Source organism: Podarcis pityusensis (genome assembly GCF_964106645.2).
Source record: "Podarcis pityusensis genome assembly, chromosome: 3".
Classification (NCBI taxonomy): Eukaryota; Metazoa; Chordata; class Lepidosauria; order Squamata; family Lacertidae; genus Podarcis; species Podarcis pityusensis.
Window position 1 is genome coordinate 101,658,590 of NC_138026.1, and position 20,310 is coordinate 101,678,899.

Genomic DNA, 20,310 nt, shown 5'->3' on the forward strand with positions numbered 1-20,310 from the left:
TTCAGAATGGAGAGGTTTGATCTTCTTGCAGTCCATGGGACTCTCCAGAGTCTCCTCCAGCACCATAATTCAAAAGCATCAATTCTTCAGCCTTCTTTATAGTCCAGCTTTCACTTCCATACATCACTACTGGGAAAACCATAGCTTTTACTATACGGACCTTTGTTGGCAAGGTGATGTCTCTACTTCCAGCTTCACTAACATGCCGTAAATGCTAGATACTGAACCCCTAATGTTCTGATGTTCTGATATTAAGACCTCAAAGGCTGTCACAGGGCGAGTGCCCTGAGATTGAAAGAAGGGAGACAGCAAGATATGGAGCAATTGTCACTCCTGCAGCCAACCCCAAGGATTGCTCACTCAACCCTACTCACTTAGTATCAGGGAACTGGAATAAGGGAAATCATCTTAACATTAATTTTTTTCTTGGAGAGAAAAATACTCCAACACCTTGGTTATTGGGTTGCCCTTTTCTGCATCTCTTTTAAAAAAAAAATTATGAAAACATTTCTCCCGCTACACTCAGTCAAACTCCCAAGGCAGCCGGCAACGTATCTTAAAAGAACCGCCGTATTGTAGTTTTAAGGATGCACATAATAGTTTAAATGTGGCCACACCAGAGACTTATTTTTAAAAGGACATTATGAGCCCTGCCCAAAGCAGGGTTTGCTGTAAGTGTTGATCAACTGTTTGGTTCGTACAGAAAGCCCCTTTGACGTTAGGTCACATGATGTCATGGTGGTGTCTGGTGACGGACAGGTTGGTGGTCGCATCTACCGGTCAAAATGCCCCTTGGGAATGGGCAAGGTCAGGATGTGGCCCACCAGTCAAATCCTGCTCTCCACCCCTGCTTAAACTATCATGAAGCCGAACTACATAGCATGGCAAATACATAGCATACTCTGGCACAATGGAATTTCAGCTGCTTCGCTTCTCCTCCATTCCTGCTGCTGCATTTACCAGTTGTTATTTCTTGGGCTCTTGGTTTGTCTCTTTCCAAACAAACCATGAGCTGTACCCAAGGTTTGTTACTGTCTTCCCATTAGGGGTTTGTTTGGAGAAACAAATCAAAAGCCCTGGTTTGCACTTAGTCCTGCTTAGCTGCTGGAAGGAACAGGGAAAAAGCAAAACTGCCCCAATTTTCGCTCTGTGCACTAGCACACTGCACACTATAGTTAAGCTACGGTTTAAAGTGGCATGCAAAACAGGCTATAGTTTATATACACTATTTTATTTTTAAAAAAAACTACGTATAAAAATAGTCATGAGAACAGACACACAGCCGTTATTATTTATATTTAGGTGCATGTTTTCTACTTGACGCAAATACTCCTCTTTTTCCAACTTCAAAGAAAAGCTTATCTTGGACAATAAAAACGGAGCTAAGAAAAGGAGCAGCTGCAAGGAAGTTGCAATGAAAAAACATTTAATTATAATGATCTTACTGCTTTGATCTCCAGGTACTATAACATTCATTCACAATATCAGCCTTTATAAATCAGCTATGAAACAGTACACTTCACATTCTGCTGCCAAATCAAATAAGAAAAGTAATACATAATCAGCAACATTTCTATTCCAAAGGGACAAGGCAGTTAACAGAGAAGTCTGCTGAACAAGTTATGAGCTGGAATGTGTATTATATGGAGGATGTCCACATAAGATGCAGGCTGTAGCTGCAAGATGTTGAGCAGTCTAACAAATCAGTGTTTGCCTCTGTCTCCCAAACAGGCAATTTTTCATACTATAAAACTACTCAAGAAATCATACATCCCTGCAAGTTTTATACTGCGTGCACTGCTGCCATACTCCTGCACAGCTCAGCAGAAGCTTCCCAGTGGATTGTGCCCATAGTGACCTTATATCTGTTTTTAAAGAATTAATGTGACTTCTGGAACAGTTACACTTAACTATAGAACTTGCATACTGTTACCTAGACCAGACGATTTTTTTCAAAACACTTTTTAACATTGGTGTGTTAAGAAAAAATGATATTTTGGGTTGACGTAGGCCACAGGGACGCGGGTGGCGCTGTGGGTAAAACCTCAGTGCCTAGGACTTGCTGATCGCATGGTCGGCGGTTCGAATCCCCGTGGCGGGGTGCGCTCCCGTTGTTCGGTCCCAGCGCCTGCCAACCTAGCAGTTCGAAAGCACCCCCAGGTGCAAGTAGATAAATAGGGACCGCTTACCAGCGGGAAGGTAAACGGCGTTCCGTGTGCTGCGCTGGCTCGCCAGATGCAGCTTGTCACGCTGGCCACGTGACCCGGAAGTGTCTGCGGACAGCGCTGTCTCCCGGCCTATAGAGTGAGATAAGCGCACAACCCTAGAGTCTGGCAAGACTGGCCCGAACGGGCAGGGGTACCTTTACCTTTTTAGGCCACTAAAACTCTTAATTTCAACGAAGCTGATCAAAAATAATAAGAAAACATATTATGACAATATATTTATGTTCTGTACAGAGGGTTGTATCTAATGCCGCATGTGCTTGGTTCCGTTCATGCAATGGGACTTCCTCTCCCTGTGCACCTGCAAAATCTTCTCTGGAGGGTCTCCCACCCCTCTGGAATAGATGTTGAGGGTGAGCAAGGGCTGCAGGGGAGAAGAGGAAAAGGAGAAAATCCATGCAACAAGCTGAAGTCTGTTGTGAAAACAGCACAGTGCTGGATACAACTCAGACCTTTTTGTCTCAAAATATGTTATGTTTTACGGTATGCTGCAAACCTCCCTGAGGTCTGGGTGTATATGGCAGTATACAAATTTAATAAACAACAACATAGCCCATCAACTTGCTTTGGAATTCACAATGAACATGAAAACAGGATCAAAATTACTGCCTTCCAATGTTCTTGCTAATGCATCATCATCATCATCAAATTATTTATTTATTACTTATACCCCGCCCCTCTGGCTGGGCCTCCCCAGCCACTCTGGGCACCTCCAACAGAATATAAAAAATACAAAACAGGCTTCCTCAAACTCAGCCCTCCAAATGTTTTGAGACTGCAATTCCCATCATCCCTGACCACTAGTCCTGCTAGCTAGGGATCATGGGAGTTGTAGGCAAAAAACATCTGGAGGGCCGAGTTTGAGGAAGCCTGCAATAAAACATCAAACATTAAAACTTCCCTAAACAGGGCTGCCTTCAGGTGTCTTCTAAAAGTCAGATAGTTGCTTATTTCCTTGACATCTGACGGGAGGGCATTCCACAGGGCGGGCGCCACTGCTGAGAAGGCCCTCTGTCTGGTTCCCTGTAACCTCACTTCTCACAGTGAGGGAACCACCAGAAGGCCCTCGGAGCTGGACCTCAGTGTCCGGGTTGAATGATGGGGGTGGAGATGCTCCTTCAGGTATACTGGGCCAAGACATACAATGTCACCAAGGTAACTGACATATTTCATTAACATTTAAAGCAATTTAATAAGCTGAGTATACGGGGACATCCATATTTATGTTCTGGTTGTTCTGCGATGATTCCCTGAGGCCCTCTTTCTACAAAGTTTCTTGCTCTGAGTCTAATTATATGCACCTCAAATACGCGAATTTTATGAAGAAAGCACCAACATGTCAGCTTCTGGATGCTGTGGATTACAACTCCCATTAGTGCAAGCAAGTAGGGCCAAAGGTCAGGGATGATGGGTCTTGCAGTCCACAACATCCAGTTCTGTTCTAGTTCATGGTGCATATATGATCACTGCAGTTTTAGTCTAGTTTTGAATTGGATTGATTTGTTTTAATTTTAGTACATACGTTTGCAACCTTGAATATTTCACAGAGAAGCAGGATAAAAAAGATGCCTATAGGCCTGAAGGAGTTATTCTTGTTCATAATACTAATGAACAAAATTGATGACAATTTTTCTAGCTGATTCTCACTCCCTGTTACTCCCCTGCAGCTATATGTCAGTATTCCAGCTCTGAACATTCCACACCCCTTTCAAAAGAAAAGCAACATCCACATTACTGAGACAGATTTAATTAATATCAAAAGAAACTCATGTACCTTCCTCAGCAAAACAGTGAAGCTGGTGATTTCAAAAGCTTCTGCTCTTCACAAAAAGTCAGTATCACATAAATGTCATTTTAATTATTCTTTTATATCTGTCCTAAATATCCCTATAAGTAAGCATTCTTACTTACTCTGTGGGGACTGCCATTCAATCCATACTGCTGGCTGGAGACAGGATCTGTATAGTCACACTCCACCCTAATCTACAACCGGTATGAGATTCCACTGCTCACCCAGGGTCCATGTTTCCTTTTGGAAATGAGGCACAGCGGAGACTGTGGTGTCTTTATGATATATGGTTTATTTACACATATATACAACCTGAGCCTACGATGGAGCGGTTCACAGCATTAACACCCCAAGAGGGTTTGTTTCTCCCATAGCCACAGCCTTGGATTCAAAGAGAAGCCAGACATGGCTTTTTCTCTGCCTTTCCAGCCTACAGCTTCTCCCTCTAGGTCACATCACAGCAAACGCTGCCCTCAAAACTCCTGCTAAGATATGGAGGAGGGGCCGATCCATTTGCCATCTGGCACAGAGCCCCCTTTACTTGGTTCTCCTAATGGCCCATCACCCAGGCCGGCCTGACTATTTCAGCAATTGAATCCTTGCTGGATCCAGGAATTAGAAGGGGGCCCAAGCATTCAGCCTATCCCCCCCCCAAAAAAACCCCATAAGAGTACATTTATCCAACAGTTGCAGGAGGTCCACAGACCCTGAAAGTCAGCAGGGCTTTGCAAGGCAAAGGACCAAAAGTAGTAATGACACTTTTGAATTTAATTATCCGGACGAGCAAATGGTAGAATGCTCACTGAAATATGACCAGGGCACAAATAGTGAGTCCATAATAAGCAGGGTTTGAGAAAGGAAGAAATGTCTGCAGATTTCACAAAGACCTAGACACTTCCTTTCTAAAGTGTTGCACTGCTGCAAGCATAGGGATTCTTCAGGAATGGATTTTTCTTTCTCTATTTTATTCACTTTGCCTAGCAATAATTACTTATTACCATTTTTAAAAAGCTGTTTTAACACAGTGCATCACTGAATGTTAGCTGTACAGCATGTAAAGGTCCCTGAGACCTGTCCAAAGACTATTAAATATCTTTTTAAAAAGCAAACTGGCCAAAGGCCACAGCATGTGTATTTTAGCTTAAGCCAAGGTAATGGAAAAACTGGTTACTAGACCGCTTGGATGTAGCAGCATGAAATGTATATAGGGCAGCTTGTCAAGACTGAAGATTATAATCATATTGAGTGAACTTTTAAATTGCCCATGAAAAACATCTACAAAACATTTCTAAAGAATCCAGTACTTGAACTGTCAGAGACAGGGCAGTGGACTGATTAAGTAGTTCTTCCGCTTATTTTACAAACTGTTACATTTTCTTTCTTGTTACTAGTGAGAATCCCCTTTCCCTTTAGAGGAATTATTAAACCACAACAGCAGTGAAGATGAAAACAGTATTTATTTTATTCAATTACTACCAATGGATTTATTCACTGTAATGAGCTCATTAAAATAAGAACTACTATCAACTAGGTTCTCATCAGTAATTATTCTACTATAAAAGGATTACAACATAAATGATGTGAAAAATTTGTTTTGTTCTTTTTAAAAAATAGAGACACAAAAAAAGCATTGCTAAAGAGGCTTAGCCAGATATTTACATCTTTTGAAATTGGTTTTGAAGTGGAAGAAACTTTTGTAAGTCAAACTGTTTCATAAAACCACTGAGAAACTGAGACTCACCCCATTGATGCTATCCTTCCTGAATATTGTTAAAATGGTTGATAGTGGCAACTCCTATTATCCACTGTCCATAAAACTTAACCATCTCTTCTGCCTACTTTCCCATTTCCTTCCTTCTCCAACTTGCCCCTCAACCCACTAAGAATCCCCTTGACTCACCCTGCATTGATATAGTATTGAATTCTCCTCAACATTTCTCCTACAGTCCATTTCCATTCTATCCTAACTGATAATCTGTTACAAACTGGCATCTGGGCTTCTGCGATCCACTAAAATTTCCCTCACTGAATCTTTCCATTGATCCAATCTGAAAGGTCTCTTCTCCTCCTGGACATTTTTGCTGCCTCAGATAAAACTGATCATCCTCTGCTCCTCTGTTCCTCCATACTTAAGCTTCCTTCTTACTTTTCACCTTACTTTTCATTAGAAAATGCTCCTTCTCGTCTTTTGTTGTTTAGTTGTTTAGTCGTGTCTGACTCTTCGTGACACCATGGACCAGAGCACGCCAGGCACTCCTGTTTTCCACTGCCTCCCGCAGTTTGGTCAGACTCGTGTTTGTAGCTTCGAGAATACTGTCCAACCATCTTGTCCTTTGTCATCCCCTTCTCCTTGAGCCCTCCATCTTTCCCAACATCAGGGTCTTTTCCAGAAAGTCTTTTCTTCTCATGAGGTGGACAAAGTATTGGAGCCTCAGCTTCACGATCTGTCCTTCCAGTGAGCACTCAGGGCTGATTTCCTTCAGAATGGATAGGTTTGATCTTCTTGCAGTCCAGGGGACTCTCAAGAGTCTCCTCCAGCACCATAATTCAAAAGCATCAATTCTTCGGCGATCAGTCTTCTTTATGGTCCAGCTCTCACTTCCATACATCACTACCTTCCCCTCTATCTTCCTGCTATCCACTGGGTTCCTCAAGTTCTGTTCCTGGCCCCCCACTGCTTTTTTTCTCCATTTTTTTAACCTTCTCAAACGCCACCATTTTCAGTGCTACCTGAATGATGCTACTTCACACCAGCATGAGGACTTGGCATCCTACAGCAGCTACTCAGAAGGCCATACCAGCGCTAACACCTGCCCTGGGTCTTCCTGCAATGGCTGACAGCTGGGTTCAGTAGTCACTAGTTAAATGTCCCACAATGCACTGGTGTGGCACAAAGTCAAGGATTCTTATGGCATAAGCAGAAAATGTACATGGTGGCTCTCCATCAGCCTTGGAGTGCTGTTGCCAGCACTGCTGCCGGGTAACCTCAAGGGAGGCTCTCCAGCCTCTCACTGTGAGCCTTCTGAAACCTAGAATTGACCCTGCCTCCAAAACATTCTGCTCTCCATCTAGTCCTACAACTCAAACTGCCCACCTGATATTTTTTCTTGGGCGTATTCAAACAAACACTCAAATTTAGTATATGCCAGAACACTGAACCTGTTGTCTTCTTGCCTTAGTCTTCTTCCTCCTAATCCCTACCCATATTCATTGACAATGTCGCTATCCAGGGAAGAAGCCTTAACATTTATCTCCCTGGTCTCCACATTCAAGTGTTCTATGGTCATCCCCTGTGGGTAATTGGCTCCCTTATCTCAGTGCTATGTTCTGGAAAAAAAGGCGCCAGAACTGACCATGAACACCCCCCTCATTATCTTAGAATGGCAATGGTGGCCAATTGAGAGATGCCAGAACCCAGCTGAGAGGTGCTGGAACTCACCTGAGAACTGAGTTTTGGTGAGTTCCAGCTGGGGGGGAAAAGCCCTGCCTATATTTTACTAATAAGTTATATTTCTGTAGTTTACACTAAGCTGCCTGAAAGGTAGTTTGGAAATTATAGTTGGTTTAAGACATGGCTTTCAGGCTGCTGAGAAGGGAGAGGGAATCAGTACCTACTGCATTGTTTCCTGAAAGGCATACTATATGTAAGTAAATGGGGAGAAGATCAATAAGAAGGCTGGGGTCTGAAAAATCAGAACTGAACACAGTTGTTGAAACCTCAGCATGGAGACTTTTAAAACGTCTCATCACAACAACAGTTTTGTTGTTTGGTGTAAACGTTCATGCACAGACTATCTGACAAGACCCACTAGGTTTATAAAATCATCATCAATGACAGACATGAAACCTGATTTGCCTTTTTTTTAGGTCAGGGCAACTTTTACAACTACATTCCTTTTAACCTAAAAGAAATCAAGGCAGAAGGAAGAACTATTTGCCAGCAATGGGAGAAGGAATTATTGGTGATCTGCAAGCAATTATATACATTACTGACAGGAGAAATATTGCTTCTCATATATCATATAGAAAAGGAATAGCTGAAGTCCACTGTCTCGGGATTTTCTTCCATTCACCCTCAGAACCTAAACTTGCTGACTGTAAAGGAAATTTCAAGAAAAACAGGGCTATGGGAAAGAAATTCTAATACATTCACAGCAGAAAAATGGGCCAAAGTATGTTGAAAGCTATAGACAATTTCAAGGTAATAAACATGGATAATAACGGATGATATCCTGCTAAGCCGTACTCAAGACTAGATCCACTAAAAATCAATGGACTGAAGTCTACTTGCTTCAATGGCCTTAAGTCTACTCTGAGTATGGGTAATGCTAGATATCACCCACTGGTTTTTCAGTTCTTCCATAAGAAGCAGAACTGAAAAAGCGCCATAATAATTTAAAAATAAGAAGAAAAATTACAGTTAATTCAAATTTAAGGAACATAAAATGGGGAAATTTCTGCCTCCAAACTGTGAAAAATGGTTTCCTAGAATTCTGAAGCCTTGTATAAGACCATGAAGATCATCACAACTGGTTTCAAGATGAATACTTCAAAAACCTTTTATTGTGATGTGAAGTGCTGTTATTGGTGCTTGAACATGTTTTGCATTCATGATCTGTTGATGGGAAGAAAGATCAGTAGAAAGGTCGCATCCACACCATATAGTTGAAGCACTTATGCCACTTTAAGAGTCATGGCTTCCCTCAAAGGATCCTGGGAACTGTAGTTTGTTAAGACTACTGAGAGTTGTTAAGAGACCCGTAACAAACTACAACCCCCAGGAGGATTCTTTGGAAGAAGCCATGACTCTTAAAAGTGGCAGAGAGTGCTTTAAATGTATGGTGTGGGTGAGCACTACATTTTAAACCTCTAAAATCCAACTTGCATCAGTAGTTTTGTTCTCCTCGGCTGACAACTTACTTCAACAGCATCCGTTTTTCAACTAAACAAGGGTTATGTGGCCATCAACACCAGAATGTAGTGCAGGGGAAAAGGCTCTTCACCCTCTTCTTTCCAACGTGAACAACAGAGGCTTCAGCAACCCTTTATGGTCTTCACTTGTGTGCATAAAGAGAGAACCCTTACAAAAACTCTGTTGTTACAGTGGCATTTGCTGGTGGTATCTCCTTAATTGGGAGTAAGCACCTGAAATTCATAAGGAGGACATGGTTTTTGAGATCAAAGGCTATGGACAAGGCTCAGGCAGGAAGTTCCTGGGCTGTCTTGTCACCTCTACCTATCCCGAGGGACAAGCTGGATACAGAACTTTCACATGTTCCTCTGAGAATCAGGACACACTATTGGTTAAAAAAAGCACACAAAGCAAGAAAATGAAATTGTAGGTTCTGTTAACAGAGCTCCTTTGTTAAGATGAAGAAGAAAAAGGAGTGGTGTGGGGAGGTATTCATAACCTCATGCAAGTCAGTACTAAAAGCAAGTGAGAGGTAAGGCTTAAGTGCCTCATTAAGAAAAGATAAATTGGGGACAATCAACATATCATAAGCTAATTTCATCACTCAGGTAACTGCAAATGTTTAACTAAAGTATTTGCTTTATGGGAGTGAGAGAAATGCTATTATTTACCATCAAATTTTCTACAGTATATATATATTTTAATTCACAGCTCTTTGTGTAATACAATTGACAGTAATTGTCACAGGTGCCCTTCTGTTTGGAATGTGGAATTTTCAGTCTGAATGACATTTATGCAGACAGGCATTAAAACACACACACTCCCAAAACTTATTAATGAATTTTGCAGTGGCGGCAACAGATTGTGTCCTGTTCCATTTGAGGAGTTTATAATCTTTCCTGAACTTTGTTACTTTGTGCTCTGGGGATTTATTTTTCAAGATACAAGCTTTTATTTTCCTCCCCCCACATTGGTTTCCATGAGAATAAGACCAAATAATCCAATCTGGTAGTGACAAAAACACTCAAGACACAAAGTCATTCAGAAAAACCCCCCAGGTACTTTCCTAAGCAGCTGCTGGATAAGAGGTGTAGCAAGTAGGAAAAGGGTAAAAAGTAAGAAAAAGAAAACTGAATGAGAGCAGTTATGCAAGGCCAAAGTAGGAATAAAGGAATTGTTGAGGTATAGAAATCCCATTAAACTTTGTCTTAGCTCCACTGCAATTCTGTTCATGCAAACCTGATATTAATTGTGGAGCATTTTCCAGTTCAAAACTGTTGATGCATCTTCACATTTTATAATATTGTTCCAGAGCTCTGTGAATCTAGAGCTAGCTCTGTGTTCCTATAGCTACCTCTGTGAATCTAGAATCTCTGTGAATCTAGAATCTAGAGCTAGCTCTGTGAATCTAGAATCTAGCTCTGTGTTCCTAGAACTCTCCTCCTAAGTCAACAGCCGGGGTGATAAGAAAACTTGAAAAAAGTAATACAGTGCAATACCTCTCTCGCTCTTCAGAGCCATTCCCATCTTTATGCCTTCCCGCTGCCAACTCATGCTGAAGGGCCACCACTCTTTCCATCTGCTTTAGGTAGTCATTCATGCCCACTGATACCAGCAATATCTAAAATCCCCCCCCCCATTCCTCCTCTCAGACCTATGTCTACCTGCACTTCAAGCAGCCAATACACCTTAGCATAAAAAAAATCAATGCAGATTCATGTAATAATACTACAATTTTTTATAGCTAATGAAAATCAGAATACACCTCTCCAGGGATTTCAGAAAGGAATCTTTCCCAGCTCTCCCTGAAGATGCCAGAGATTAAACCCAGGACTTTTTGCATGCTAAGTACATGCTCCATCACTGAGTTATATCTTTTCCTCTCATTCAGGTACAGTGGTACCTCTGGTTGCGAACAGGATCCGTTCCGGAGCCCCGTTCACAACCTGAAAGGAATGCAACCCACGTCTGCGTGTCGCAATTCGCCGCTTCGGCGCATGACATCATTTTGCGTGCCTGCGCATGCGCATGCGCGAGTAGCGAAACCCGGAAGTAACCCTTTCCAGTACTTCCGGGTCGCCACAGGACGCAACCTGAAAACGCTCAACCTAAAGCAAACATAACGAGGTATGACTGTACTCCACAAGCATTCCTACCATTTGGATCATCCTGAGACCTGAAAGGCACGGCTGTAAAATCAAAACATTCAACATAAATGTAATTCTGATCTCCTCCATCCATCACCTTGGAAAGAACTGCTATGTAAACTGTTCGGCAAGCTCTGCCTTAGTTTCAAAGTTTTGCAAAGAAGCAAAGCTTACTTGCAGTAGTGTTCCATGAACAGCATTCTGTCGTATGCAGGGATCTGTGCAGTCCGGAAGCCCAGCCAACAAAGACGACACAGTCTGTGGGACCTGGTTTACCATAATAAAGGGGACCAGGGCGCGACCAGCCAACTCACGGGAACGATACACAGGAGAGTGACCACATCTGGTAGGGGTGAGAGGAGAGGCAGAATTTGTTAGAGCTCACTCAATATACACAGCATATTAACACAAACAGGTAATTCAAAATTGGGGGTTGGGGGAGCCTTTTCTAGAATTTATAAAATGCATATTGCACAAAAGGATGCCTGAAGAATTCAAGTTCTGTGAATTCAAACGCAACATGGTGCGCTCCCCACCATGTACAGATGAGAACATGACTCTCCTTGAGATTTTGCACTTTATGAGAATTCACGCAACATAGCTTAAACAACATATTCAAAAGGGTTAAACACAAAGGGTCAGCGCATGTTTTACAGTGTGTCCATGAGACAAAGCACATGTGCAAATATATATATATTTACTACTGCACCTTTCTGTTGTGAACTGCCCTGAGATCTATGGATGTAGGGCAGTATACAAATTTAATAAATAAAATGACTGTTGTTTTCGTTCATTTTTTTTCTTTCAAAAATCACAGATTATTGGGTTTTTTTTTTAAAAAAAACAACCAACAGATTAATGCAGAAAAAGGACAGACTGGGTTTATGAATGAGTGTATGTGAAATTACCCTGAACTAGAAACAGACTTATACATTCATCCTTTAACTGCACACTAGAGACGAACATACAGCACCTTTCCCTATAAGGAGATTAAAACGGCAGCTTTGCAAGGAACAAAGAAAGTAACTTTTTTTAAAAAAAAAATTGCTTCTTATTTTCATTCTTTTGGCCCATCAAATGATGAGGCTACTTGAGGAGATGCAGGGGCTCTATTTGACAACAACAATAAATACAGCCTTTCGTGTCATCAGCCCAGCGCTGTGGAATACTCTGCCAATAGAGATTCAGCAGACGCCTTCTGCGCCAACTTTTAAATGCCTGCTGAAAACTCTTCTATTCCACCCGGCCAAGGCAGCCAATTAAGAATACATCTTTCCACAACAGCTAACCAATGTCCAGCTTTTAAATTTTTTAATATGGTTTTATATTCTATTGCGAACCACTTTGATTTTTTTTTCCTAAATGAACGACAGCACATGCCTCTCACCATGTAAACGAACAAGCTGCCTATCTGCATGCCACTGCTCCCTGTAATGTGGAAAGTGGCCCCCCAAAGGCTGAGTTGTCCATAGGACTCACATGAAGGGTGCCGGCAGACCAGGAGTCATTTGGCAAAGGTTTACTCTGCAAAATCTTGGGTGGGCTTCTAGGAAAAGCAGACAATGATCTGACAACTGTCAGTTCCCAACAGTGCTCCTAAACAGTGAATGATTTCAGTGTACAAGATCTATCCCCAATAATAATAATAATGATAATGATAATGATAATGATTATGATTATTTATTTATACCCTGCCCATCTGGCTGAGTTTCCCCAGCCACTTTGGGCGGCTCCCAATCGAGTATAAAAACAATACGGCATTAAATATTAAAAACTTCCCTAAACAGGGCTGCCTTCAGATGTCTTTTAAAAATAGGATAGTTGCTTATTTCCTTGACATCTGATGGGAGGGCATTCCACAGGGCGGGCGCCACTACCGAAAAGGCCTTCTGTCTGGTTCCCTGTAACCTCACTTCTCGCAATGAGGGGTTAACCGCCAGAAGGCCCTCGGCGCTAGATCTCAATGTCCAGACTGAACGATGGGGGTGGAGACGCTCCTTCACCTATACAGGACCGAGGCTGTTTAGGGCTTCAAAGCAGGGAGTTATCATCAATTTGAAGGGACAGGGTCCTGGCAAGGAGTTGTGCATAACGCTGTCATGGACTGGCTTTCAGCTGCACCCTCCTGCATTCTCAGCCAGGAGTTCCCAGAGGAAAAACTGTCACTGGGTGGTTAAGTGAGGTAGTATGTAAAAGATTTCAGTTTCCTTGCTTCAGGTCCTCTTCCACAGGGATAACTCTCCCTTGAATGAGGCAAGAGGGTGATTCCTGCTGTCCCACATCAGCAATGAAGGGGAAATGACACGAAGCGACTCTTTTTGTAATTATTCTGCATAAATCATAGCCCCTTTCTGCTGAAAGCCAACCTTTTCTGTCTGTATGTCTACATAGTAAATACTGAGTGATCCTCTCATCCTTTGAATTCTGGGGGCACATTTTGCTTCCAAAGTTTCTGCTAATGGTTCTACAGGTTCGGAGCTATGCAAATTCCAGAAACGCAGTCTTCCCAACGGTGAAGTCTACACTCCTAATGCAGCATGAGTAGAAAACCAAAGTATGGATGATAGCTGAGTAAGTCATACTGAGGGTAGAGCTACTGAAATGAATGAATTTAAATTAGTAGGTCTTCTCCAGGTTTGACTCAGTAAGTATCACCCTAACATAGCTTGCACTGGAAACAAACTGGAATTAAGATGCTGAACTAAAGAATCAGATCTGTGTTGCAAGATATGCTTTCCCCAACTTATTTAGTGGCTTATGCATAGAGGCAAAATCTTTAAAACTGCATTTCTTGAAGAAGGAAGCAAGCAGTTTAGTAGTAGGAAGGATTCAAATAAATGAGAATGCTTTACTGCAACGCAATGCAAAAGAATTTGTCTGCAAATGCTCCCATGTTTGTGCTACACCATGCCTTATTTAAATTGAACAAACTCTTGTGTATAAGTGTTTCTTTTCAAATACAATTAACCCTGACACAGTTGCAGATGTTTAGCTTCTAATTAGCAGTAACGGCACACTCAAGAATGCCCCTCTTTTTCCTCGCAATCTTTTACAAATGATGATTTCCCAAAGGAATCTGGCATCAATTCAAGAGAAAGAATGGAAAATGGGAACGCTGCCAGTGTTGTGACTGCCAGATATTTTGTGAAAAGGTACTTTCCAAAAACATGATTCAGAGGCCTTTTTTTCTCATCCAACTCTAGAACTGCATTCCATTTTGATTTAATTGCATTAGTTCTAGTAACATAATCAAATGCAGATTACAGTCAAACACTTAAGGAGCTTGCTTTATTCTGTGGTCATTTTAAACAGAAGCCTAAGCATTTAGAAACTCGCAATTGATTATTATATCATGGCAAATAATATATGTGTATGTGTACATAATGCACATAATATATTAGGCTAAAATAAAATCCCAAAACCATACTTGTTGTAGCAAACACATACTGCCTCTTCCAAACACCAGATTAACATTCTTATCAGTGACTGAAAAATATGTGTATCTTCATTCCCCACCCACCCCCATGTATTTTTTGTTCACCGTGAATTGGATTAAAGGACTAGCTTTTGCCAGCAATTGCAATTATTGAAGCAACACTGCATATTTTTACTTTTGTAAATTCCCATTTATTCAGAAAGATGCTGGAAAGGCAAGAAGATTCTCCTACACACAGAGGTCAAATTGGACTGGCTCCTTCTTCCCACCCTAGGAAGAGCTGCTATCCCAGATATACAGGCTAGCCTCTATATTTCTGGGAGAGAGCTCCCCCCCCCCCCAATAAAAAACCAATCCATTTCCATTTTAATATAGTTGCTTCCTAAAGCCACAACTTTAAAACCTATGAAAACTAGTATTGGTGGGCAGACAAGTGACTGAAGAAGGAAGAGGGAGAAGAAACCTTTCCCTGCTCCAAATTAGCCAATACATTTTCCCTCTCGCCATAGGATTTCCGATTTAGATTTACATTTACATTTCATAGATGAGGGAAGGGTCACTGACAAGGGCGGGAACAAAGAACCAGGAAAGAGAAAGCAAGTTAGATAGGAGTTAGCCAGGATGCAACTAAAATTTAAGGAACTCTGGGCTGATCTGAACAGAGGATCTAACTGCCTGGCCAACAGAAAGGTCGGAAAGCCAGCTACAAGCCTGAAGATACAGCAACATATCACCAACAAGGTTTGTTTCAACAGCTTATTGGTGAACCTCCTGCCTGGATGCTTCATACACCTCAGGGTTATGGGTTCGAGCCCCAAGTTGGGCAGGGGTTTGGACCAGATGATCCTCACGGTCCCCCCCCCCCCCAACTCTACAATTCTATGATTTATCAAATGTGGTTCATCAAAATGTAAAAATGCTTGATGCTGTTTATTTCAACACAAAAAGGATACAGATCTTAAGATTCTGATTGTGGCTCCTGCCGTAAAATTTTGGCTTCACTTAACAGGGGTGGGGAATCCCATTTCCTTCCCTTCAAAGAATCCCACCCTTTAATTGCTACTGTATGTCACTCAACCATTACCTGTTGTCAGGACATTTACCGAGCACAAATTTATGGAAGAAAACTGGAAAGAGAAAGGAGCCGAAACACAATGGTCCAGCAGATGTAAACAAGTCATAAAACCCCAGGTTGGAGTGCCAGTTCTTGCTTCCTTGTTATTGAAATCACAAGGAAGCCCTTGAACAATACTGTATCTGATCCTGGACTTCCTGTCTATAAGAAAAATACTGTTTCCTCCTGGCAGTTCACAATAAACATGGGAAATCGTTTGACTTGTCAAATAAAGTCTCCCAAGATTAAAAAGTGCTGGTGGCAATCAAGCTAACTTAACTATGTTTGCATATATATTATAAAATGAAACATACTTCCTTCAAGTTAAAAAATAAACAGTCCTCCAGCAATAAGTCTGGATTTAACAAGCAGGATTACAATGAAAGCGGTCTGTGATCTCTCTTCTCACTTGAGTCTGAGTGGTGCTGGGGTCGCTTCAGATTAATCTGAAGGGATTTGCTTTTTGATAGCGAATAAACAAAGCAAAATATACAAGCTGTATCATGCAACAGCTGGAAAATCTTGGAGTGAAACCATAAATTTTATTATTCAAATAAGCACTCTCAGTGTTTGAGCTTTAAGGATTTAACCTTTGCATAGTCAGAATGAACTTTAAAACTATGACACGCCTGACCGTTACAAAAACCAAAGTATATTGAAGTGAAGGCTTTCCTGAAACTCTGGCAACCCTGAATAATGTTTTTGCTAGCGGGGGGGAAAGGGTTTGCTGTTTTCCTTTTATACTTCCCTGCTTGGGAAATCTAATTTAGAGAAAGATAATTGTATCATAAGTGATTCAAGGTAACTAAAATGCACTCTGTAAAAATTTCTATAACACACTTTTATTTATGGTAGATTTGTGTATGGCATGTTAGGAGGCGGGTAATACCTCTAGTGGGGAACATGCCGTGCTTCTTTTAGAGTAGTTTGTCCAACTTTTGTCTCCACCCTACACTCAGCTCTCACCTGTGGCTCCTAGAAGCTGTCAGCAACAGCGGCCACACAACGGCTTTGACTGGCCAGCTAAACCCGGTGAGGGTTGCCGATAGGTCTCAAACCCCCCAGTAGTTAGTGAATTCCCCTGCATGTGAAGATAGACTCCGGTGGATTGAGGGTCCAACAGTCCAGAAGGTGGTTTCTGCACATGTTGCAGAGGGAAGTGAGGGTCAAAAGGGGCTTGTCAACCTGAGATGATAATCCATCTAGGAAAACACTGATCCTAAACCTTCTCTTCCTTGCAGCTATACTCATTCGTTAGAAAGGCTTCAGGAGCAAACCCTGAGGAACAATCTGTATCCACTTCCTTGCAAGACACCTTTGGGAGAAGGAAAGGCTAAAGAGAGAAGCCTACACAAACCAGAGTGGAGTCCCTTAGACGGTTGGATGGCACCTTGTATGCCTCCTTCCGTCAACTCTTGCAGCCAAGCTGGTGCCAATATCTTGCTCTGCTTTCCTTTGGACCACATCAGTGAGACTGAGAGGCGGGGGTCTTGCTGTCTGGCCAGTCCAGGACCTCCATATACACTGTCCAGGCTTGCACCCCAGAGAGGTCACTTTGCTGCTGCTGCTGCTGCTACCACAGCAAAAACAACACAGAGGCAGCAGTTATGAGTTACTGGTCTCTGCAGCCACAGAAGGCGCTGTGATTTCCCAGCCGTTTGACTTCACCCCCAGAAGTGCACTCCACTGTCTCCCGAGACAATGCCAACAACAGCTATGCAAATAATAATAATAATAATAATAATGATGATAATAATCCATTTATCCACACTACAAAATAGTAACTGGTATGCGGGTCAAACAGCACAGTGCTGTCCCGGCACTTCTGCTGCTGCCCTTCCTCCTCTTTGTGACAATGAAGGCAGTGACATCCCTGCTCCTCAGGACCCACTTGCTGCTGGTGCCGATATTGTGTCACCTGTGCTTAACACTTATTTTCTTTTGCCGTCTTTTGAGCAGTGCCAGTGCGGCCCTCCGCCCTCCCCACCACCACCTTACTCTAGGACAGGGGTCAGCAAAGTTTTTGCGGCTTGGGCCGGTTCATGGTCCCACAGATGCTGCGATGGGCCGGAGTGCATGCGAATGTGCAAACGCTCCTTCCAGCACGGAGGAGGCGTGTGCAGCTTCCCATTGGCTGCAGGAGCTTTCTGCAACCAATGGGAAGCTGCCCAGCATCATGGAAGGCAGTCCCTGCTCCGCTCCGGTTTAGCGCAGTGCACAGGAGCTGACCGAGCGGGCGCCAGGGTCCCCAAGTGGACGGCAGGGGTCCATGGGCCAGTTAAAAGACCCCCATGGGCCTCTTGTGGCCCATGGGCCTTAGGTTGCCAAACCCTGCTCTAGGAAAGAGGCAAAGAGCCTTGTTGAGTGGAGAGCTGGCTGCCAGTGCCAGGTATGGAGGCCCCCAAAAAACAGGGGATGAGGCAGTTACCCTGCCTGGGGTTGCCCTAGTCATATTTTTCACTTTCTGCTCCATCTTCTCCATGCAGAATGCACCATTACCAGAATTAAAACAAAGAAACAAGAAAGGTCAGCTAATTTGTCTTACACAGGGGGAAACAAAGCAGGTTCTAAGTAGCTCATACTATTGTGAATTCATATCCAAGTAATACGATTCCATGGGCAGGAATGTTGTAATCAACGATCCCAATAACTATGCAACTAGTTTCACACTGCAAGGGCTCCTGAGAAGACACTGTGCCACACCGCATTGTGAACAGCTTTTGAATTTGAGTGTGTAAATGTGGCATAAGGGGCCTGTTTCTGAAAGTGGCAGAGGGGGAGATCAAAATTCTCACTGATTTTACATGTCAAGCGCCAGAACCTGGCAAGGCCGGGTAGCTGCTGGGGCACATCAACAGCCTCAGGGCAAAGCCAGACTCAGTCCAATCCCCAATCCATCATTGTACTCATGCTCCTCTATTCTCTGTAAGAATATTTTTAACCAACCTTTACCCTTTTTTGTATTTCTTGTACATTGCTTAAACACTTGGCAGTTAAGCGGCAGATACACACACACAAACACACACACACACAAAGGTGATTTATAAATGCAATTAATTAATTTATTAAAAATAAATAAAAGACCAGCAGAAACACTGGATAAAGGATCAGGAATCAATAATTAGTAGCTAGGGAATGGGGAGGGCTTCTTGCCTGGGATTGAGTGTTATAAGACACTTGTCTTGGAAAGGCCAGCTAAAATACGACGCCTCTCCCCCCAATAGCTAGAAGTGGCCTTGTTGTATTTACTTGATGCCTAGAAGTTATGACTTAATACTTTCATCTACAGATGTAGCAGAAATTAAATGCTCTCAGTGACATTTTGTGCTATTTATCTTCCAACACGAACTACTAAATAAAACATTTGCTTTCAGCAGCACGTGACCAAAGAACAAAACTCAATAAATTTAGATCCACAACTTGCGAAATTATTTCCAGTGCATTTCTGCTGCCTCAGCTACCCTTTGCAAATATTCGGTCTTGTGCAAACCAGCAATTGAGTTGGCAGCATGCAGTGCATAACAATTAGCAACTTCTATAAGAAAGCCCCATAATAATTCGGACGCCCTTCAAAACATTCACTTAAAGCACTAACGAATAGCACAAGTAAAAGACCAATCATTGGAAAAGTAGGTAACATATGTTTAAAATACAAAAAGAAATCCATGAAGGCTGTGTGGACATCTTCCTTATCAGACTTCTGATCTAGGCAAAATATTCTCTACCATGGAGGACAGCAACTGTCAATGATCCTTTTGACTGGGATTGCTAGGCAGATAGGGATTAAACCTGATTACTTAAGAACATGTGCTCTGCCACCAAACTATATGTTCTCCCCCATGTGCATTATCATATGCAAATATTTTAACCTAGACTTCAAACTTTTGTAATTAAGCTTCAGGTTGCTTAAGCCAAATGCAAACAAGAGACCATAACCATTTATACGAAGATTATGATCTTTTAAATCACCACAGGACATTTAACTACAAAGGACTTCCAGTCCTATGGTTCTCTCTCCTTTAGAAATCTGATACAGGTAAGAAAATATGTCGAACTGTAAAGTTGGAAGGGACCCCAGGGGTCATCTAGTCCAACCCCCTGAAATGTAGGAATCTCAACTAGCGTATCCATGACAGATGGCCACCCAACCTCTGCTTAAAAACATCCAAGGAAAAAGAGTCCACAACCTCCCCAGGGAGTCTGCTCCATGGTCAAAAAGCCCTTACTACCAAAAAGTTCTTCCTGACTTTTAGTTGGAATCTCCTTTCTTGTAACTTGAAGCCATTAATCTGGGTCCTAGCCTCCGAAGCAGGAGAAAACAAGCTTGCTTCCATGTGGCAGCCCTTTAGATATTGAAGATGGCTATTGTATCTCCTCTCAGGCTCCTTTTTCCAGGCTAAACATACCCAATTCCCTCAACTATTCCTCATAAGGCTTGGTTTCCAGACCACTGATCCTCCTGGTCACCCTCCTCTGCACACAATCAAGTTTGCCATATCCATTAATTTCAGTGTGTCAAGAATGACTCAGCTCAAGGATTGCTAGCCTAATTTGAACGGGTGGACACCTTTTGAATTTTGAGAGAGAGCTGTGGGCGCTAGTCACAACATGGCTACCATGGGGAAGGTCGCAGCAAAACACAACATGGCTGCTGTGAGGGGCCATGGCATAACAGTTTTGTTTAGAT

At 42.4% G+C, this 20,310-nt stretch overlaps 1 protein-coding gene across 3 annotated transcripts in view; it reads right to left on the reverse strand.

Moving 5' to 3' along the window:
- The window catches only part of THADA (THADA armadillo repeat containing), a 144,218-nt gene that overhangs the window by 48,508 nt on the left and 75,400 nt on the right, over nucleotides 1-20,310 (reverse strand). For all 3 annotated transcript variants that reach the window (XM_080998114.1, XM_080998113.1, XM_080998115.1), the window contains exon 29: nucleotides 11,248-11,416. In XM_080998114.1, coding sequence (XP_080854240.1) covers nucleotides 11,248-11,416 — 169 coding nt within the window. The remainder of the gene's footprint in view (nucleotides 1-11,247; nucleotides 11,417-20,310) is intronic.